This window comes from Cricetulus griseus, chromosome X (genome assembly GCF_003668045.3).
Source record: "Cricetulus griseus strain 17A/GY chromosome X, alternate assembly CriGri-PICRH-1.0, whole genome shotgun sequence".
Taxonomy (NCBI): Eukaryota; Metazoa; Chordata; class Mammalia; order Rodentia; family Cricetidae; genus Cricetulus; species Cricetulus griseus.
In genome coordinates this window covers 59,641,299-59,664,475 of record NC_048604.1, presented here as the reverse complement: position 1 = coordinate 59,664,475, position 23,177 = coordinate 59,641,299, and the positions used below count along the sequence as shown (strand labels likewise).

The following is a 23,177-nucleotide window of genomic DNA, read 5'->3' as shown; positions in this document are numbered from 1 at the left end:
TAGGAAACATAATGAAAGATAGATTTCAGTCTTTTATTCATCATCACTGTTATTTGTTTTATTTAATCATTATTTAATGATATAATTTCATTGCATACTCATTAAAAAGAATTTTCTTCAAATATGCTTAATACACCATTAATCCCAAGTATATAGTTTATACCTAAGAAATACTTGTTGAATGAATGAGTAAATGAATTGATTAATATTTAGACGTTAATGGGCACATTTTGGACACTCTTTTTCTCAGAATAATTCACAGAGGCCTCAGGGAGCCTGTGCCCAGATAGAGAATAATATACTTCCCACAGCATATTCTCCTGAGAGCTTCATGATCATTATTTTATAATGTATTTTAGATCAAGTTACACCATGGCTAAGACCCCTTCAATTACTTCCCGAATCTTTTTTTCTTTTTATAAATTAATTTTTTCATTTACTATATTCTGATCACGGTTTCCCCTGCCCCAGCTCCTCCCAGATGCTCCTCACCTTCTACCCAGTCATCCCACAGGTTTTCTCTCTCTTTAGAAAACAAACAGGAAAATAAGAAAAAAAAAAAAAACAACCAAACCGGAATAAAACGAAAGAAACAACCCCAATTAGTTATAGTGACACATAAAGCCCCTTTTGCAGTATGTTTTTTCATTGTTGTGGAACCTATTTTATTTTATTTCATTGAATACTTTTGCACTTGTCTACATTCCTCATGACTTTTCCCAAGACACCTTATCAGCGTCGTAAATTTATAGAAACTAGTAAACTCCACTGCATCTCCACAGATGCCTTTTCTTCTTCTTCTTCTTCTTCTTCTTCTTCTTCTTCTTCTTCTTCTTCTTCTTCTTCTTCTTCTTCTTCTTCTTCTTCTTCTAAAAAAAAAACTTTTAATACATTTTAGTATTAAAAGTATTAGTATTTAGTCTGTGTGCACGCACGCGCCTGTGTGCCAAATCCAGTTCATCAGGCTTGGCAGAAGGTACACACTGAACACTCTTGCCAATCTGTATTCTATTTTCTTGAATAGCATTTACGCCTTTCTAATATTTGTCTTTTTCGCCTGGAGCTTTATGGTATGCCACTAGGTTTTGCCGTGTACTCTGAACAACTTCCCGAGAGAATTGGTGCTCAGTGACAATTTTAGAATGAATGTTATTGCTCCAAGAATGGCAAAGGTGATGTGCTCTTGTGACTTACATGGTTGTTTATTAAGGCAGTTGAACTTGCGTTTTAAGTTCTCTTCTACACAAATCACATAAACAAAAAAGTCATTCATCCAAGAAGAAAAACTTCTAATTGGAGTGTGGAGAATACTCTGAGAGCTTCGATCTATGTAGGACTGGAGTGTCAATGAGAAGGATAAGCCCATTTCTCCGGAGAATGGCTAGCTAGTGAACTTTGGCATCTGAGCTGACAAAGCAGCTGCAGGAGGACGGAGAAAGGGCAGGAGCCGACCGGCTACCAGCATAAAGGGGAGGGGCTGTGGTGATGACGTAAGTCAAGCCGAACTGCTTTGTCCCTCTGCGCTCTCCGTCGGAAAAACGAACCGAGAGGGTCATAGGTATGGCGGCTTTTAGGGTAAGTCAAAAGAAACTTAGTTTTCCACTCCCCACTCGCTTTGAGCTCACAGCATTCCAGTAATTGTAGAAAGAACCATCTATCGTAACTCCGGGAGGTGCGACTGTGAGGATCGGAACCTTTAAGACTTGCAGTCTCGACACACTTGCCTTGCCGCCTCCATAATCCCCTGCCGTTAACTGTTTACAGCACGGCGGGCGTTAGTCCGGTAACCTGCTAGGTGATGAAAAGGCAGGGGCAACTAGCCGCTCCCACAAAGAGAAAAACAATCTTTGGCATTTGTCTTAGTGCTCAGGGCAGGGCTCCATGACCCGGACGTAGGACTTCCTTCAATAATTGCTCGGGGCCAAAACAGAGACCAGACGTCCCAGAATCTCTACTGGACGTGGGATTTTGCATAATGTTGTTGCTCCCAGTCGAACAACAGGTTTCTTTGGAGTATTATGAGAAAAGGTGCTTTTCTGTAGGAATGTGGGTAGAGGAAGCGAACTAGCTGACTCTTAGGTTTCAACATCAGTTTACACATACTTATGCACTGTAGTTTTTAAGTGTCTAATGACCCTGTGAGGCTTGGGGGAGCTAAGAGTGTCAGTAATTCATTCACCCGATGTTGGTTTTAGGTGTTCTTCATTTCTCATTCTTACTGCATTTCTGCAGTTTGGGACCTCATACTTTCCCTTGAATTATGGGCCGCTCAGCTATCTGGACTCTACTCCCTTTATTCCTCTGATGGAATCCATTTTCTCCTGTACTACTATAGTACTTACACAGAAATGAGAGCCTGCACCTCTACTAGCCTTTATAGCACTCCATTATCTGCTCTCAGGGGTCTGCTTACACTTCTAGATAACAACCCTTCTCCTAGCCTCTGCTCCCCAGCTTCCTCTCCTGTCACCTAGGAATCTGTACTTCTTACTTTATCTCTCCATGCCCCCTTTTACCTGCTCTTTCTGCAATTCTTAAAGTGCCCTTGCCCATTCTTATTTAGTTTCTACCAGGCATGGCCAACTGACCTTTTGATAATGCAACCAACTTGTCATCTACCAAGTTCATTCTGGAGAATCACAATCAAGGTATAAATAAACACAAAAATCTCCAAAACATTATCCCCACATTTGTAATGTTTAAATAAGTTTATGATTTTGTGTTGGGCAGGATGTGGTCTTTTGACCATAGGTAGGACAGACTTTCTCACTTTGCTAAGGGAATGTCCCTGACCAGCTGGAATGATCCACACGAGATAGTTATTGACAACCATATTCATAAGTTAAAAATTCTATGTCTTTTTTTGTTTGTTTGTGGGTTTGTGACTCTGAAATGTTTCTTGGTGCCCAAGTTCAGGGATACATAGTTTTTAAGGCAAAACTCACAAAGACACATGAGGGTCAGAGTAACCTTGAAACATTTCTGGCAGAGTATAGTAGTTATTTCAGACATAACTTTCCAGTTATTTTGGTTAATACATCTGGACTATGGTCAAGGCTATGGAAATTTCACATGTGTTGCTAAGGCAGACATGACCATTGCAGGGAGGGTATAAAGGGCTGAGAGCTATCTAAGCAAACAGAAAATGAAATCAGAATATGATGGCATTACCTTGGTAATTTCATTCCCCCATTTAAAAAATTATTTTGAAATTTTTTATCTTGCAAAGGGGTGAACACTGGTTCTTGAAGATCATTACCCTAACAGAGGTATTTATTATATAAGGCCCCATGGCAAGTCTTATAAAAAGGTTGAGTAGGGGACCATCCAGGCCAGTGAAAAGTTGTGAACCATGGGTTTTAATCAGACATGTTATAGGACCAGAAATTACTTCATTTTTGTTTTTGATTTAAGTTATTTTTAACTTTCTGTAAATTATTTTTTTGGGGGGGGTGTTTTGAGACCGGGTTTCTCTATGGCTTTTGAGGTTGTCCTGGAACTAGCTCTTGTAGACCAGGCTGGTCTCGAACTCACAGAGATCCGCTTGCCTCTGCCACCCTAGTGCTGGGATTAAAGGCATGTGCCACCACCGCCTGGTGTAAAGATTTTTTTTAATGATAACTTTTGATTTGTTAGCACAGAAGCAACAAGTCTCTCATGGTGTCACACAGTCTTCCCTGGGACATGAAAATTAAGTTTAAGCCTTGCCTCTTTTGGAGGCCTGTTTCTGTCAGAGACTATCTGGCATGGAGTGTAACTGAAGGTGTCTAATGTCTATCTATTTGATAAATTATCTGTTGTAGGCTCCTTTTTCCCCTTATTAGAGCTGTAGTGTTCAAGGCAGTAGTCTCTGTCACTCCCATTTCTACCATCAATGGAACAAGGAAACGTGCAGCCTCCTGTACTGCCGGGGGGGAACATTTTTCCAGTAGTGCTCACAGCCAATGTAAGGACTCTGGCAGGTGCTGTTAGCAAGGTGGAAGTTATGGATGGTCTAGTCAGTTTCTCCAAATAATTGTTTAGATCACATAAGGAAATTGACATAGGGTTAAAGTGTATTTCAGATTCCCAATTCTGGGCCACCCACATGGCCCCGGTGTCACTTCTGGTTTTGGTCCAGGGTTAGTTCTCAAAGCACCCCCAACCCATCTTATTGACTGACCTCTGTAAGGCTTATTAAACATAAAAAACTGCTCTTTTTGTATGCCATGATCTCCATGGCAGTTTCATTGGTTGTTTGGAGATGGAGTATTTTGTGATTTGAGGCCCAAATCCAGGTTATGAATCGCCTCTGCAGTGGCTCCTGCAAACTATTGGTTGTGTCCACCAGGGGCAGCAGCAATCAGGCAAATAGCCAGTGAAGGTTGCACCAACCAGGCTCCAACGTCCAAGTCACTGGAGGAACAGAGTGACTGTGGGCTGCACTAGCCAAAAGAGGTCTGCTTTCTATGGTTATCCCTGAAGCCCCAGTGGTCTGGTGCCCCTCAGCAGTGCTCTGTGGTAATCTGTGGTAGCCTGTGCTATGCAGCAGTTAGGTGGTGTTGCAGCAAATGGTGCTATTCTAGTGCTGTGCTGTAAAAGCATAATAGAAGGCTTTTCTAGCAGTGACATTTGGCTAGACATGAATCCTTTGTTCTTTTCCTTTTGCTTGAGGAAGTCCCTCAGATAAAACCCCTTGTCAGCTTTATAGTTGTCAGTCATCCTCTCTCTTACATTGTCCTTCAAACAGGACGCTAGAAATTTGAATGCAGATGTTTCAGCAGAGAATTCCCTGCCAAGTGTAAACTAGTTAGCATGCATTAACAAAAACTGTCCCAACATGTGTGGTAGTGCACATCTGTAATCCCGTCAGGAGGCAGAGGGGGGTGGATCTCTGAGTTTGAGGTCGGTGTGGTCTGTAGAGTGAGTTCCCCTATATATAGAAAAAGGAAAAGGAAAGCTGTCCTTCCAATGTCCCCATCCCTGCTGTGTCTTAGGAAACAGAATCTCCACCTTCCTCTCCTCCTCATCTTCCTCTCTCCCCCTCCCCCCTTCTTTTTAGTAACCCAATGAAGTAAGCAGGGTGTAGGTGTGGAATCCTCCACTGGAGAATGGTCTCCATATTTGGGGTTAGGCCACTGAGGAAAACTGACTCTCTCTGCTCCTGCTGTCATACACTGTCCATGGATCCTCTTTAGGGCAGAGTAGACCCTCCCATTCCAATCCTTGCTGGAACTTTGACTGTCTTGATGTAGGGTGGGCGAACTGAGGTTTTGAATTCATGGTTGCTCCAGCATGCATACAGAAGATGTTTCCCAGTGATTTTCTTCTGATTCTCACAAACTTCGCATCTTTCATGGTATTTTTGAGCCTTAGGGGACAACAAATGTGATGCAGATATCCAGTTTGGGGCTGAGCACTCCATAGATAACTTGCTTTTCTCGTATGGTCGATCTATTTCTAGTTTGTTTTTTTTTTTTTTAAAGGAATATCGAAACTGATTTTCAAAGAGGCTGAAGTAGTTTATACTCACACCAGCAATATATAAGGTTCCTTCCCATCACATCCATATCAGCATTTACTGTCATTCCTGGATGATGGGCATTCTATTTGGAGTTATTTTAAATTGGGTTGTTTGTCCCCTCTAGTCTCCCAGAAATGGTCCAGCCTATAGCTCACATGTACATTGATTGGCTTGGTAGGTTGAATGCATATAGTAAAAACACATCAAACACCCCGACTCCAGATGCCCAGGTCTTACTAGGAAAACATATGCAGTATGAAAACTAACACAGTATGTCTCCCACATCTTAAAGCATATTCTCCCAGTCTTTTATTTTTCATTTCAACCCTTTGAAGTTGACTATTTGAAATGCTGATGAGCAGGGATTGAACTGTACAAGTGCATTTTTTTGTTCTTATTGTACTTGGGTTGTTGTTTTTGTTGTTGTCTAGTCTCCACAATTTTCCCCAAGAGTTTTGTAAGAAAATACAGGGAGGGAGGGTGTGTGTGTGTGTGTGTGTGTGTGTGTGTGTGTGTGTGTGTGTGTGTTACCTTTTTCAGTAAAGTATCTGCTTTTCATTTTTTAGTATAATAAATAATACTGTGGCTGAAAGATTTTCTGTTCTTGGTAATTTAATGATACTTTATTGTTTTAGAGATGATTCACTTACCTACTATTTCCAGAAGAAAATAAGTACTCTGATATATACAGGTCCTCTGTTAGTGACTCACTGGTGATTACTCTAAAACAGGGCACTCTTGTCTAAGACTTTTATGTTGCTGCCAAGAAATAGCTCCTAGGCTGTATCTCCAAAATGAAGCATTACTACTTTTTTTGTTCCTTTTTAGTTTCATCTAGAGAAAATACTGCTATATCTGTTAAATTAGAAGATGAACTTAGTGGCATTTATTATTATCACAGACTTTATTATCCCTGGAAAATTGTCTAGTGTGCATAGGGGTGTATGTAGTCCAGCATTCAGAAAAAGAAGGTAAAGTGTGCTTTCATGGATTAGAAAGATAGTCTGAGACTCCTCTTTATCACCCAAAAGAGTCTATGGAGATCAGTGAAAATTATACAGTCATTAACTCAGTCTACTGAAGATCTTCCTCACAAAGATGTTAAAAAAGAGATTGGGGGGAACCATGCTCTATTGACAACATTTCCTTTTATTGAAGCTCACAAATACACTGTTTGGGGTTGCTTGGTAATATGTTTTAGAAAGGATTTTATCATTATAGGAATGGTTGGACCGGAAGATATATTGTGAAGGTCTTGTATTTTGATATATAAATTCCCACATTTAGAAAGGTGATATGTCTATGTCCCGTGCTTGTAAAACTAATCTCTTACCATTTATATTTTATCTAATAATCATTAGTTTATTCCTGAGCAGTCCTTGATCTTCTAAGACGATTTCTGTTCCACCCCCTACCTGTTATTTCATCAATTATGTATGTATGCCTCTGTGTTTATTTTCATCTGGTGTGTACACACTAACTCTGTAGAAAGAGGATATCACCCAGAAAGAACACTACTCGTATAGTTAGTCACACTTCACCCTTCTCTGCTGAAAGAAAGAAAGAAGAACTAGTAAATAGAGATTTAAAAGAATAATTGAAGAAAGTGCAATTTGGAACAAATGTGAGTAGAAAAATAAAGAGTGGGTGAAGGAATAGAATAACAATTAAAAGAAGAGGTGAGTAGGCGGCTTTTTTCTTTAGCTAGGTTGGTGAAATATACTTCCCAGATTATTATTCCAATCTAGTCATACAGAGTTTACATATAGCTTTGTGCTGATATATTTCTCTAGGAGTAAATGAAAACATAAGAGACAAGTTAAAAGTAGAAAGCAGATAAAGGAGCCACATTAAGAAGTAGGACAAATATACCCATTTATTCCCCCAAGTCCCTCTTTAGGGTTCTAAAGTGATGTAAAGTTTAAATAGAGGGCTAAGGATATGCATATCAAAGTGGTCCCAGTCAAGGTGTGGTCCCGCCAATTGGGCATCAGTCTCCGTGTAAAGTGGTTGACAAGTTGTTAGAACTTTGTGAAATCTCTTTCCAGGAGACAAGTTTCCCATTTGACTGAGGCCTTTACCTTCTCCAAGGATGAAATTTCACTGGGGAAGTTATCATTTCTTTGGAATCTGTTGTTTCAATAGTTTGATAGTCAAATTGAGAGGCATCTCTTTAGAATATCTTCATTTCTTCTAAACTTGTTTCAACAGTCTTCTTTCACTGTTCTTTTGGCCTACACAAAATGAGATCTATTTAAACAATATTTAAGCAGTTATACTACAAGCATATTTCCCTAGGGAACTCATGAAAAGATTATTGGTTATTATAGCTAAAATATTGATCTGGATAGAAAATGCTATCTATTTATGTATTTGATACACTAAAATTAATTTTACCAAGATTTTTTCATATGCAAAGTTGAATTCTCTCTTTAATAAGAAGCAGTTATGCTCTGTTGGCATTTTGAAGAAATGATCTTCAAAACTTTGAAATTTGAGCTAGAAATATGTTATAAATTATGACTATCCTCTTTTTTTCAGCCCTCTAAACATTTTATCTATTTTAATGTTTTCTTCTTAGAATGGGTCTTAGAATTTGAGAATTTTTGCATATATCAAGATAAAATATTATTTTAGTCTTGCAACTTAGGAGCATATGCAAAATTTTCAGAGTAAACACATTTTGGGAGAAGATACTTCATATTTTTTATTCTGTTTTTCAGAAAGTTCAAAGTTATTAGTGTTGAATCAGTCCTTCCGTCTTAGATTAACCTTAAGATTTTCAGTTGTTTTGCAGTTGATTTTTATTGCCACTACAAATACCACATAGACTTTCAATAGCTGTTACATAAAAGAGCTTAATAGAGCCTGTATTTCTACTACCTTGTTTACAACTGTGGATCCTTCATTAGTTGGATAAGAAGTCATTCGTCATCCAAAGTCCTTTGGACTCAGAGAAATATACTGCTGCCCAACAGAACTCTATTTTAGGAGAGAAAATAGTTTTCATGCATTCAAAAATAATAATTTAATGTTATATTTCTAAGTTCCAGATTATTGCTTCACACAAATAAGAGTTATGTGATTTGGAGAGGTGGATTTGAGTGGGCCTGTGGGACTTGAGCTAGTCTCAGAGCAGGTCAGAACTAAGTAAGTGTATTAACAATGGCTCTGGAGGAGGGAAGGGAGAGGGATTGGGATTGACATGTAAAAGAAGCTTGTTTCTAATTTAAATAAAACCAATTACTAAAAAACAAAAACAAAATCAATGGCTCTTTTTGAGTACCTGCTATTTGCCAGGTATGTTAGTTGCAGGATTTGGGAGGTCGTTCTGGTAGCAAAGATGTACTGAGAGAAGAGTGTGCTTTACGTGTTTGAGGTCTGGAAAGATTCATTTAGCTACAGTCAAAGGGTGTATGGGCAGAGATGAATACAGATGGCTGTTGAGGTGGGAGAATAAAGCAATAATTTAGACAGATTAATTTAGCAATCCTATAAAACTTATTTAATTGTTTTTAAATTTTGTAACATACAAACCCTGAATTGAAAACAACTTGAGTGGCATCTCCTTGAGTGTTTCCATTCATTGTTCCTTTCCTACATCTCTTAAGAGCTATGCAGAGCATCATTTCCCCCTGCACACAGTGCACACATGTTTATATGTGTGTGAAACATGGCCTTTGGGTGGATTTTAAAATAGAATTACTGGTTTTGACAGTGTATAGTATTTGTCGGACCTTGATATCCACAAACTGAATATAAAGTTGAGTTCTGCCAATCTTGTGCTGTTTCTGAAGAATTCTAATTATATTGACTACATATGTTTTTACTTTTAGTTTTGTACTTCTTGGATTTTTATTTTTCTAAGATGAATTTTCAAGTGCCACTCAGTAATAACTGTACCACCATTCTGAGTCATAACAAGTTTAGAAATTCCACAATAATTTAGTACTTTCATATATTTTAATTAAAATATTCACTTTAAAATATGTTATCATTCTGGTTCTATTATTGAATTATACAGCCACATTAAGCTGGGCTGTTTGTTCTGGTTATCTTATGATTGGCCTTTTAAGTGCTAGAGCTTTAATTTTTATGCAAATTAATCTCACATGTACCATGTAATTCCCATCCATCTTAGACTAGGGAGTTAAGCCCATTCTTCACCACTCACTCTCTTTTGCTTTTCAATTTTGCTAATTGAACTATGTTGTGGCTGTTACAATATTTAAATGAAGTAGACATGAATGGATAATTGAGCTCAGAAAGAACCTTAGAAATTGCTGTCTTGTAAAGTGTTTTGGTGTTTTCTTTTTTCTTCATAAATGTGAAATGAATGTGTACAACTTGTTGGCTCTCTGGGAAGGCTGGGTGATTTGCTCAGTGAATAAAAGCCAGCCTTTCTCCCCAGTGTTTTTTCAGTCCTTCAAGGGCTTTACAGAGTACTTGTATCTATTTACTTATCTGACCCTTTCAAAATATTACGTATACTTTCTGCACTCCTAACATATTTTCTGATGCAGAGGAAGCATTCAGAAAATGGTAATTAACTGCCACTTTCCCATCACAGTGTATTATTAAACCACAGTTTTTGTGAGCACATTCTTCCTAAGATGTGTCACACATCACTACTTGCTGTTAGTGTTTCTTAATATTTAGAATCCAATACCAGCTCCTGTGTACATTTTAAATGGCATTTGAATGTGGGCAATAGAGCAGAGACATGGAGAAATCGAAGCTTTTTTTAAATAGTAGAAAGCAGAAAAAAATGATTTATTCAAAGTGGTCACATTGGGAAGGACAAAGAAATCCAGGGAAAACCTGCAAGTCCATCTTTACAAACCCCCAGGTCTGTCTGTCTTGGGGCCTGAAGTGAGATTAAAGTTAAAATAGAAGGCCAAGGATTTGCCCAGCTAAGCAATTCCAGACAAGGTGTGGTACTGCCCACAATTGGTCCATCCTTGTTTGTGATTCAGACTTACCCCTTAAGATACTCCAACAAGTTGTTGATAGAACTGTGTGAAATCTCTTCCAAGACACAAGTTCTCCCTTTGATTTGGACCTATTCCTTCTTCCAGCATGAGATTCTTGGAAAATTCCCATTTCTTCAGTGTTCATTACTTCAGTTGTCTGAAAGTCAGATTGAGAAACACAAGTGTCCTTTAGAATAGCTTTATTTTCTGCCATGCCAGTTATAATTCCCCACTTCGTTTAAATACCCTAGTCTTGAGGTAGAATATATCTCTTTGAAACAAATATAATAAACAGAATTCAAGTAGAGACCAGCATTAAAACAAATTTAGTTAGTGCCAGGTAACCGTGGATAAGAACCATTTTTTATAATCTTTGGCTTTTAGATACTTTTGGAAGAGCTGACAAAGAAAATTCAGTTTGTTCATTAAAGGTAGGGTGTCACCATGAAGCCTAGGTTGGCCTCAAAGTGAAAGACCTCCTGTCTCAGTTTCCCAAATGCTGGGATTATGGGAAAGCACTACCATGACCAGTGTGACTTTATTTCAGTTTTGACAACTTCCCGTTTGTCTCCAAACAATTTTCTCTGAAGACATTACTGATTAACCATCTGGTGGTTTCTTTACATTGTCCTGTGAAGTCATAGAAAGATGTGTCCTGTTTGTCTGAATTGATCCACATTGAACAGGACGGGAAAGTGACAGATGTCAATGAATTAGTGCCAAGAATCCCTTTAGGCTCGACTTTATTTCTATTTTTTAAATTTAAATTACAAACAAGTTTGTTTTACATGTCAATCCCAGTTCTCTCTCCCTTCCTTGACCCCACTAACCCCTACCCCATCCCATTTCTGCGCCCCAGGGTGGGTGAGGCCTTCCACAGGGGATCTTCAAAGTCTGTCATATCATTTGGACCAAGGCCTATGCCCTCCCACGTGTGTCTAGGATGAGAGAGTATCCCTCTTTGTGGAATGGGTTCCCAAAGTCCATTCCTATGCTAGGGATAAATAATGATCTACTACCAGAGGCCCCATAGATTTCTGAGGCCTCCTCACTGGCACCCACATTCAGGGGGTCTGGATCAGGCCTATGCTGGTTTCCCAGCTATCAATCTGGGGTCCATGAGCTCTCCCTTGTTCAGGTCAGCTGTTGGTTTCACCAGCCTGGTCTGGATCCCTATGCTCAACACTCCTCCCTCTCTGCAACTGGATTCCAGGAGTTCAGTTCAGTGTTTAGCTGTGGGAGTCTGCTTCTGCTTCTATCAGCTATTGGATGAAGGCTCTAGGGTGGCATATAAGGTAGTCATTAATCTCATTACAAGGGAAGAGAACTTAAGGTAGCCTCTGGCCTATTGCTTAGTTTATTAGTTGGTGTCACCCTTGTACATCTCTGGACATTTCCCTAGTGCCAGATTTATCTTTAAACCTATAATAGATCCCTCTATTATGGTATCTCTTATCTTGTTCTCCTCTATTCTTCCCCTGAGTAGATCTTCCTGCTCCCTCATGTCCTCCTCTCCCCTCCTCTTATCCCCTTCTCTTTCTCTTCCCTCCCTCCATGCTCCCAATTAGCTTAGGAGATCTTGTCCCTTTCCTCTTGTCTGAGGGACCATGTATGTCTGTCAAAGAGTCCTCCTTGTTTCCTAGCTTCTCTGGTAGTGTGGATTGTAGGCTGGTACTCCTTAGCTCTATGTCTAACATCCATATATGAGTGAGTGCCTACCATTTTTTTCTTTTTGTGACTGGGTTACCTCCCTCAGGATGGTTTCGTCTAGTTCCATCCATTTGTCTGTGAATTTCATAATTCCATTGTTTTTTTTTTCCCGCTGAGTAGTACTCCATTGTGTAAATGTACCACATTTTCTCTATCCATTCTTCTGTTGAGGGGCATCTAGGTTGCTTCCAGTTTCTGGCTATTATGAATAATGCTGCTATGAACAAATAGTTGAACAAATGTCCTTGTTGTATGAATGTGCATCTTTTGGGTATATGCCAAGAGTGGAATTGCTGGATCTTGTGGTAGACTGATTCCCATTTTCCTGAGGAATTGCCATACTGATTACCAAAGTGGCTGTACAAGTTGGCACTCCCACCAGCAGTGGAGGAATGTTTCCCTTTCTCCATATCTTCTCCAGCATAAACTGTCATTGGTGTTTTTGATTTTAGCCATTGTAACAGGTGCAAGATTGTATCTCAGAGTTGTTTTGATTTGCATTTCTCTGATGGCTAAGGATGTTGAGCACTTTCTTATGTGTCTTTCAGCCATTTTAGATTCCTCTATTGAGAATTCTCCATTTAGTTCTGTACCCTACTTTTTAATTGGATTGTTTGGTGTTTTGGTGACTAGCTTCTTGAGTTCTTTGTAAATTTTGGAGATTATCCCTCTGTCAGATGCTGGGTTGGTGAATATCTTTTTCCATTCTTAATAATTTATTTACTTTATTTTCACTGGTGTTTTGCCTGCATGTATGTTTGTGTGGGGGTGTTAGATCTTGGAGTTATAGACAGAAGTGAGCTGCCATGTGGATGCTTGGAATTGAACCCGGTTCCTTTGCAAGAGTAGTCAGTACTCTTAACCACTGAACCATCTCTCCAGACCCTCTTTTCCCATTCTGTGGGCTGTTTGGGCTCAATTTTAAGTACCTGAAGTATAGAAGAAGTGACTGCTTTCTGGCATACCTGAAGTTCTCTCTGCTTATCCTGTGGGTAATATCCTAGCACTTCAAAGCGTTCAGGGTCTTTGTCAGAAGTTGTACTTCTGTACAATGTTGACAATTTAGTTATAAGGCTTTAAAGAAATATAACCATCAAGAGTAAAACTAGGGGCTGGAGAGATGGCTCAAAGTTTAAGAGCACTGGCTGCTCTTCCAGAGGTCCTGAGTTCAATTCCCAGAAACCACATGTGGTTCACAAATATCCGTTATGAGATCTGGTGCCCTCTTCTGGTGTACAGATATCCATGGAAGCAGAATGTTGTATACATAATAAATAATTAAAATCTAAAAAATCCTTTCCTTTAAAAAAACGAGTAAAACTATTTTGAAAATTAATTGTATATATTTATAAGTATCCAATATGTGTTAAGCTTTACAAGATTTATATAGTTTGAGGCATCCATAGATGTAAACATTAAGCAACAATTAACATAATTTACAGAATTACTGCATGAAAACTATTTTTAAAGCAAAATATAGACTCTGGTTTAGTAGAAAAAGCCTATAGCACTGACAATCAAACAAATCTCTTACAAATTTGGGGAACAGTGCTATTACAAACAGATTATATACAAGTATATCTCATATATAATAGCAAAGTACTTATTATAAGAGTGTATGGATATTATAAACAGAGATATGTATAATATACATTAAATATTTTAATAAATATATAAGAGTATTATACAGGCATATATGTGTAATATCTCCAGGTTTTAATTAGCAAGATTGTTCAGAATTGCTATTTTACTGCCTTTTTAAGTATGTAAGACAGTAAAAGGTCAGCATTTTACCATACACATAATGAAAACATTGTATCCAGAGAGTGGGAGGGTCTCTGAAGTCCCATCATTATCTGTTTTAAGGAAGTGCCAGTTGGTTTTTGGAATCAGCAACTAACGTGACTAAAGAAAAAAAATGCTAGCGCAGTACAATACAGGTTGAAAAGATTCCCTCATTTGTATTGTTTGTTTCTTTAAAGAACACAGTTAGGTAAAGCTATGTGGATGGGAAGAATTTTTTTGGCATTTGGAACAGCCCATTTACCTATCAATCAAATTGTTTATTCATGCTTATTAAATACATATGCCATGCTTATTGTTGAACGTACCAGTGGCCAAGATAAATATCATGAACTTTATTAGTTATTAGAGACAGAGAAAAGATGTTTCTGTAAGTTAAAAAATACAGAGTGTGTAGAGGAGACATTTTCGGGTTATGTTAACCAGTCTAGGTCTCAGGGGAGTCTTTCAGGACGAAAGAAAGGGTTGGGAAGAATGTTTTGTTAGTCCTCCATAATCCACAGTTTCTGAGTTTTCTCTCATTCTTATCCAGGATAATGTCTGGCCCATAGTCCAGGGCAACCTTTGAATGCTCTGATGTGCTGTGCCCATTGCTCAGATTGCTCTGGCTGGCTACAGCCTATTAATATCTCTCCTTCCACACTTGGCTGTTTAGAAGGCACTGTGCTGAGTAATAACAATGTTGGATATTTTGCATGTATGAACCTTCCATGCTTTGAAGTTTATATAATATAAAGCTTAGATACACAGCTATATGTTTCTAGTCACAGATACACGAGACATCAATTGTAGTAGAGTCCATTTAAATTATTTACTTGCAAAGTAGTCATTTAAAAGATTTCAATACAAAACTGATCCTGAAATGAAATTTGGCTTTGTTAAGACAGTTTTCTAAGTAACCGCAAGTCAGAAGCACAAACATCAGAAAACATAAGTCAGTTTTTAAGCAAAACATAAAATCTTGCCTTAAGTTCGTCACAAAGAGTAAGACAATCATTTTTTTTCAATATTTTTTATTTGAATTAGAAACAGGATTGTTTTCCATGACAATCCCAGTTCCCTTCTCCCTCCCGTCCTCCCCTACCCCCCCCAACAACTAAAACCCTACCTATCACATATCCTTTCTCCTCCCCCTGGATGGTGAGGTCTTCCATAGGGTGTCATCAGAGTCTATTGTATCCTTTGGGATAGGACCTAGGCCCACCCCTGTGTGTATTGGCTCAAGTAGTATTCCTCTATATGGAATGGGCTCCAAAGTCCACACCTATGCTAGGGATAAGTACGGTACTACTACAATTGATGTCCAAGGTTTCCTCACAGAAACCCATGTTCCTGGGGTCTGGATCAGTCCCATGCTATCAGTATGGGGAGCAAGAGTTCCCTGATGTCCAGGTCAGCTATTTCTTCTTTATTAGCTTCTTTAGCAGTGTGGATTGTAGGCTGATAATCCTTACTCTATGTCTAAAATCCGCATATGAGTGAGTACGTACCATGTTTGTCTTTTTGCGATTGGGTTACCTCGCTCAGAATGGTTTCTTCTAGATCCATCCATTTTCCTGCAAATTTCAAGATTCCATTGTTTTTTTTTCCGCTGAGTAGTACTCCATTGTGTAAATGTACCACATTTTCTCTATCCATTCTTCAGTTGAGGGGCATCTAGGCTGCTTCCAGTTTCTGGCTATTACAAATAGTGCTGCTATGAACATTGTTGAACATATTCCTTGTTGTATGAATGTGCTTCTTTTGGGTATATGCCTAAGAGTAGAATTGCTGGATCTTGTGGTAGACTGATTCCCATTTTTTTGCGGAGTCACCATACTGATTTCCATAGTGGCTGTACAAGTTTGCACTCCCACCAGCAGTGGAGGAGGGTTCCCCTTTCTCCATATCTTCTCCAACATGAACTGTCATTGGTGTTTTTGATTTGGCCATTCTGACAGGAGTAAGATTGTATCTCAGAGTTGTTTTGATTTGCATTTCCCTGGTTTCTAAGGATGTTGAACACTTTCTTATGTGTCTTTCAGCGATTTTAGATTCCTCTATTGAGAATTCTCTATTTAGTTCTGTACCCCACTTTTTAATTGGATTGTTTGGTGTTTTGGAGACTAGCTTCTTGAGTTCTTTGTAAATTTTGGAGATGAGCCCTCTGTCAGATGTGGGGTTGGTGAATATTTTTTCCCAGTCTGTTGGCTGTCGTTTTGTCTTGCTGACTGTGTCCTTTGCTTTACAGAAGATTCTCAGTTTCAGGAGGTCCCATTTATCAATTGTTGACTTCAGTGTCTGTGCTTCTGGTTTAATGTTCAGGAAGCGGTCTCCTGTAACAATTAATTCAAGGGTATTTCCCACTTTGTCTTCTAATGGGTTCAGTGTAGCTGGATTTATGTTGAGATCTTTGATCCATTTTGATTTAAGTGTTGTGCAAGGTGATATGCTTGGGTCTAACTGCAGTCTTCCACATGTCTGCAACCAGTTATGCCAGCACCATTTGTTGAAGATGTTCTCTTTGTTCCACTGTATAAATTTGGATTGTTTGTCAAAAATCAGGTGTTCATACGTGTGTGGGTTCATACGTGTCAGGGTTTTCAATTCTATTGCATTGGTCTACCTGTCTATTTTTGTGCCAATACCAAGCTGCTTTCAGGACTATAGCTCTGTAATAGAGCTTGAAGTCAGGGATGGTGTTCCCTCCAGAAGTTCCTTTATTGTACAGCGATGTTTTGGCTATCCTGGGTCTTTTGTTTCTCCACATAAAGTTGAGAATTGTTCTTTCAAGGTCTGTGAAGAATTGTGTTGAGATTTTGATGGGGATTGGATTGAATCTGTAGATTGCTTTTGGCAAGATTGCCATTTTTACTATATTGATCCTACCTATCCAAGAGCATGGGAGATCTTTCCATTTTCTGGTATCTTCTTTAATTTCTTTCTTTAGAGACTCAAAATTCTTATGATACAGGTCTTTCACATTTTTGGTTAGTGTTACCCCAAGGTATTTTATGTTGTTTGTGGCAATTGTAAAGGGTGATGTTTCTCTGATTTTTTTTCTCCACCAATGTGTCATCAGTGTATAGTAGGGCTATGGATTTTTTTTGAGTTAATCTTGTATCCTGCCACTTTGTTGAAGGTGTTTACCAGCTGTAGGAGTTCCCTGAAGAGTTTTTCGGGTCACTAATGTAGACTATCATATCGTCTGCAAATATTGAGAGTTTGACTTCTTCCTTTCCGATTTGTATTCCCTTGATCTCCTTTTGTTGTCTTATTTCTCTAGCTACAACTTCAAGGACAATATTCAAGAGGTATGGAGAGAGTGGACAGCCTTGTCTTTTCCCCGATTTTAGAGGAATTGGATCGAGTTTCTCTCCATTTAATTTGATGTTGGCTGTTGGCTTGCTGTGTATTGCTTTTATTATGTTGAGGTATGTTCCTGTTATCCTTGATTTCTCCAAGACCTTTATCATGAAGGGGTGTTGGATTTTGTCAAAGGCTTTTTTGGCATCTAGTGAGATGATCATGTGTTTTTTTTTCTCTGTCTGTTTATATGGTGGATTACACTGATGGATTTTCGTGTGTTGGACCATCATTGCATCCCTGGGTTGAAGCCTACTTGATCATGGTGGATGATTTCTCTGATATGATCTTGTATTCGATTTGCCAGAATTTTATTGAAAATTTTTGCATCAATGTTCATGAGGGATATTGGTCTGTAGTTCTCTTTCTTAGTTGTGTCTTTGTGTGGCTTGGGTATCAAGGTTATTGTAGCCTCGTAAAAAGAGTTTGGCAATGTCTTTTCTGCTTCTATTGTGTGGAACAATTTGAGGAGTATTGGTATTAGCACTTCTTTGAATTTCTCGTAGAATTCTGCAGTGAATCTTTCTGGCCCTGGGCTTTTTTTGGTTGTGAGACTTTTGATAACTGCTTCTATTTCCTTAGAGATTATAGGTCTGTTTAAGTTGCTTATCTATTCCTTATTCAATTTTGGTAAGTGATAACTGTCCAGAAAATTGTCCATTTGCTTTAAATTTTCAAATTTTGTGGAGTACAGGTTTTCAAAGTATGACCTGAAGATTCTCTGGATTTCTTCAGTGTCCATTGTTATGTCCCCCTTTTCATTTCTGATTTTGTTAAGTTGCATGCTCTCTCTCTGCCCTTTGGTTAGTTTGGATAACAGTTTGTTTATCTTGTTGATTTTCTCAAAGGACCAACTCTTTGTTATATTGATTCTTTGAATTGTTTTCTTTGTTTCGACTTCATTGATTTCTGCTCTCAGTTTGATTATTTCCTGGCGTGTGCTCCTCTGGTGTGAATTTGCTTCCCATTTTTTCTAGAGCTTGCAACTGTGATGTCAAATCTCTGGTGTGGCTATTCTCTAGTTTCTTCATGTGAGCACTTAGAGCTATGAACTTTCCTCTTAGTACTGCTTTCAAAGTATCCCATAAGTTTGGGTATGTTGTGTCAACATTTTCATTGAATTCTAGGAAGTCTTTAATCTTTCTTTACTTCTTCCTTGACCCAGGAATGTTACAATTTCGTGTTTTCAATTAACATGAGCTGGTAGGTTTTTTGCACTTTGTTTTTGATTTCTAACTTTAAAGCATGGTGGTCTGATAAGACACAGGGGATTATTCCAACTTTTTGGTACCTGTTGAGGTTTTCTATGTTGCCGAGAATGTGGTGGATTTTTGAGAAGGTTCCATGTGATGCTGAAAAGAAGGTATATTCTTTTGTGTTTGGATAGAAAGTTCTATAACTGTCTGTTAATCCCAATAGGGTCATAACTTCTGTTAGTTCCTTTGTCTCTTTGTTAAGTTTCTGTCTGGTGGTCCTGTCCATTGGTGAGAGTGGGGTGTTGAAGTCTCCCATTATAACTGTGTGAGGCTATATTTGTGATTTGAGTTTTAATAATGTTTCTTTTACGAATGTTGGTGCCTTTGTATTTGGGGCATAGATGTTTAGAATTGAGACTTTTTCCTGATGGATTTTTCCTGTGATGAATATGAAATGACCTTCTTCATCTCCTTTGATTGATTTTAGTTTGATGTTTATCTTGTTAGATACTAGGATAGCTAGCCCAGCTCGTTTCTTGGGTCCATTTGATTTGAGTGTCTTATCCCAAGCCTTTACTCTGAGGTAATGTCTGTCTTTGAATTCAAGGTGTGTTTCTTGTATGCAGCAGAAGAATGGATTCTGTCTTCGTATCCAATCTGTTAGCCTGTGTCTTTTTATAGGCGAGTTAAGACCATTAATATTGAGGGAAATTAAGTTCCATTCAGTGTTTATTCTTGTTTGTTTTTGGTTTGTTGTTGGTACTGGTATTGTATGTGGATTTACCCTGCCTTTTATTTTGTGTTTTTGTAGAGTGCCTATGTTTATTCGAGTGGAGTTAATTTCCTTAGGTTGGAGTTTTCCTTCCAGTACTTTCTGTAGGGCTGGATTAGTGGTTACATATTGTTTAAATCTGGTTTTGTCGTGGAATATCTTGTTTTCTCCATTTATAGTGATTGAAAGCTTTGCTGGGTATAGTAGTCTTGGCTGGCATCCATGTTCTCTCAGAGTTGGCAGAATATTTATCCAGGTCCTTCTAGCTTCTAGAGTTTCCATGGAGTAGGTTTGGCTTTATATGTTACTTGGCCTTTTTCCCTTGCTGCTCTTAATATTTTTTCTTTATTCTGTACGTTTGGTGTTTTAATTATTATGTGACAAGGGGACTTTCTTTTGTGGTCCACTCTGTCGTTCTGTAGGCTTCTTGTACTTTCATTGGCATGTCTTTCTTTAGGTTGGGAAAGTTTTCTTCTATGATTTTGTTGAATATGTTTTCTGCACTTTTGAGTTGGGTTTTTTCACCTTCTTCTATACCTATTATCCTTAGGTTTGGTCTTTTCACAGTGTCCCATATTTCCTGGATATTTTGTGTTATGGATTTGTTAGACTTCAGATTTTCTTTTCTTGATGAGTTTATTTCCTCTAGTTTGTCTTCAGCATCTGAGACTCTTGTCTTCCATCTCTTGTGTTCTATTGGTTATGCTTGCGTCTGTGGTTCCTGATTGTTTACTCAGCTTTTCCACTTCCAGCATTCCCTCAGTTTTTGTTTTCTTTATTGTCTCCAATTCAGTTTTCAGGTCCTGAACTGTTTCCTTCAGCTGTTTTCAGCTGTTTAATTGTATTTTATTGGTGTTTTTTGGCTTTCCTTGATTTCTTGCATCTTTTGGTTTGTCTTTTCTTCCATTTCTCTGAAGGATTTTCTGATTTCCTCTCTTATGTTTTCTATCATCTGCATGAAGTTATTTTTAAAGTTGCTCTCTTCTGTTTCTTCTGTGTTGGGATGTTCATGTCTTGCTGGTGTACAGTCCCTAGACTCTGGTGGTGTCATATTTGTTTTCCTGTTGTTGGATGTATTCTTATATTGTTGTCTTCCCGTCTCTTGTTCCAGTTGGTACAGTTGGTGTCACTTCCTTTCCTGGTGTGTATGGGTCAGGTGTTCTCTTCAGGTGTGTGCAATTGACTTTGATACTCTGATGGGTTTCAAGTTGGGTGCAGGGAGGTCTGAGGCACTTGCTCTCCAGGTGGGGGAGAGCAGCACTGGTGCAGAGATGTCAGCAGACTCTGGGTTGCTTTGTCCTCAGGGGTCGAGTCGAGTCGTCCTGTCGAAGATCCTGGGGCAGGGTTTGCCAGGGTGGGCAGACGGAAGTTGGGCCCAAGGCAGGGGCTGAAGCAGCTCACCTTTGCACTCTCTGCACTCTGTGAGGACCGGAATATCCCAGCAATCTCAGCAGTCAGGATCCCAGGGTCCTCAGGGACCGATTCAGTCTGCCTGCAGATCCCAGGGCGGGATTTGCCAGGGTGGGCAGGTGGAAGTTAGGACCAAGGTAGGGTCCAAATCAGCTCACCTCTGCACTCTCTGTACTCTGTGGGGGCTGGAATAGCCCAGCGATCTCAGCAGAGTCAGGATCCCAGGGTCCTCAGGGACCAATTCCAAGACAATCTTTTTCAACAACTTTTTTATACATAAGAATTAAGTTCCAGTTTGTCATTGGTACCTTTTCATTAGAACATTAACAGTTTTGAAGTAAATGAATCTTTTTAGTTCTCAAACTGTGAATGTTTATAATTAGGGTGAGATACCAATTTTATTTTGTATTTTTTTTAGCCTTGGCATAAATCTGTATTAAGGACAGAGTAGATTTTAAAAATAAATACAGAAGTATCCAACACTATTAAGTTTTAAATTGTCAGAAATTAAATGTGTGTGTGTGTGTGTGTGTGTGTGTGTGTGTGTGTGTGTGTATTCCATATGTTTGTGGTGTGTCCAAGGTATCAGATTCCTTGGAGCTAGAAGTATAGGCCATTTTGAGCTTGCTGATATGGGTGCTTGGAACTGAACTCTGATCCCTGGGAGAGCAGGACTTAACTCTAAACCCTTGAGCCATGCTTCCAGCCCAAACTTGGATTTTTTTGCTTCACCAAATAGAGGTAAAAAGCAGCTGATGCCTCCTGTCTTTCTGACATTCAGTTTCACAATAGGTCCAAAGATTATTCTACGTCTATAACACTTTTGATTAGTTAAACCATGTACTGTCACATGTGGCCAAAGTTTGTCATATGCTTGCACAGCAGTATTGCAGTGGAATCCATCATCTTACATGACTGACACACACTAACAAGGTGACTTTGCAACTGTATTTTAGTACTGGAGTTATCTTATTTTTTTAATTCTTTAATTACTACTCATATTTACATATCCACACCCCCCATGTTCCCTTGCTCTCACATCCTTCCATGTTCCCCACCAACTCCCCCAACCTACCCCCCAACTCTTCCCCAGGGATAGTGAGGCCCTCCACAGGGGACCTTCAAAGTCCATCATATCATTTGGGGGAGGGCTTAGGCCCTACTTGCTGTATGTGGGCTGCAATAGTATCCCTCCATAGGGAATGGGCTCCCAAAGTCCATTTGTGCTCTAGGGTTAAAGACTGGCTCCACTGTTAGAGGTCCCATAGACTGTCTTAGCCTCCTAGCTGGCACCCACATTCAGAGGGCTTGATTTGGTCCAATGCTGTTTTCCCAGCTGTATGACTAGGGTCTCCATGCTATCGGTAGGTCAGTTCCACTGTTTCTGCAGGTTTCTCCAGCCCCGTCTTGGCTCCTTTGCTCATCCTTCTTCCCTCTCCACAACTGGATTCCAGTAGTATGGTTCAGTGCTTAGCTGTGGGTGCCTGTTTCTGCTTCGAACAGATGAAGGCTGTAGGAATGGTAACCAAGTTAGACATCAGTCTCATTTTAGGGGAAGGACATCAATGGCATCCTCTCCACCACTGCCTGGATTCTTAGTTGGGGTCATCCCTGTGAATCCCCTAACATTTTCCCTGTGCCAGAACTCTCTCCAAACCTGTACTGTCTCCCTCTATCTTACTTCAGTTGTAAAGCTATAATTTGAAACCAGTGCTCTCTGAATCATTGGTTTGCTCCTAACTGCAGATCCTTCACAGCTAAGGTTTTTGTCATGGGGCTTCTGCAGTGTCAATTAAGACACAAGGAAACAATGACATTTTCCAGGACTAAGGACCTCATATTTTCCCCATTTTCCTTCATCTTCTTTGTTGGTAGATTCTTGGAATTTAACTAGATACAATGGTGATTTGCAAAGATTACATTTCACAGATTGTTTTACTGTATGTGTTCCAATGTAACATAAAAATAAAAGACCCAGAGACAGATATTGGGGTTCAAGATTCAAGCTGAAGATCACAGAAGCAAAGTAGCCAAGCTAGATGATCTTACCTCTACCCAGCTGAAATAGCAATCCTGTTTCAACGAATCCTCAGAGGCAAAAGCTATCAGTTCCTGTCTCCTCCTTTTATTTCTTTCTCTGCACAGCCATATCATTCTTGTCTCCACCTCTATAATGCTGACCTCTATAATGCTGGGATTAAAGACCTGTGATCCCAGGTGCTGAGATCACCTTTGTGTGAGCGGTTTCTTTTAGGACTGGATCAACTTCATGTAGTCAGTGTGGCCTTGAACTAACAGAGATCATTCATCTACCTCTTAATCCTGAGTCCTGGGATTAAAAGTGTGTGCCACCACTGCCTAGTTTCTATGGCTAACCAGTGTGGCTGCTTTGTTATTTTGATCTCCAGTGGCTTTAATAAATCATAAACAATATATCACCACATTCCAATGCAGTTGAATTCAAC

At 39.1% G+C, this 23,177-nt stretch overlaps 1 protein-coding gene across 2 annotated transcripts in view; it reads left to right on the top strand.

Annotated features, from left to right (window-relative positions):
• The first annotated feature begins 1,495 nt into the window (after positions 1 to 1,495).
• The window catches only part of Apool (apolipoprotein O like), a 59,652-nt gene continuing 37,970 nt past the window's right edge, over positions 1,496 to 23,177 (top strand). Inside the window, exon 1 of one of the 2 annotated variants that reach the window (XM_027432979.2) lies at positions 1,496 to 1,575. In XM_027432979.2, the coding sequence (XP_027288780.1) occupies positions 1,561 to 1,575 (15 nt within the window). In that variant the 5' untranslated portion in view covers positions 1,496 to 1,560. Of the gene's footprint in view, positions 1,576 to 2,573; positions 2,649 to 23,177 lie in introns of those variants that run through there. The other variant, XM_027432978.2, reaches the window with a different exon arrangement.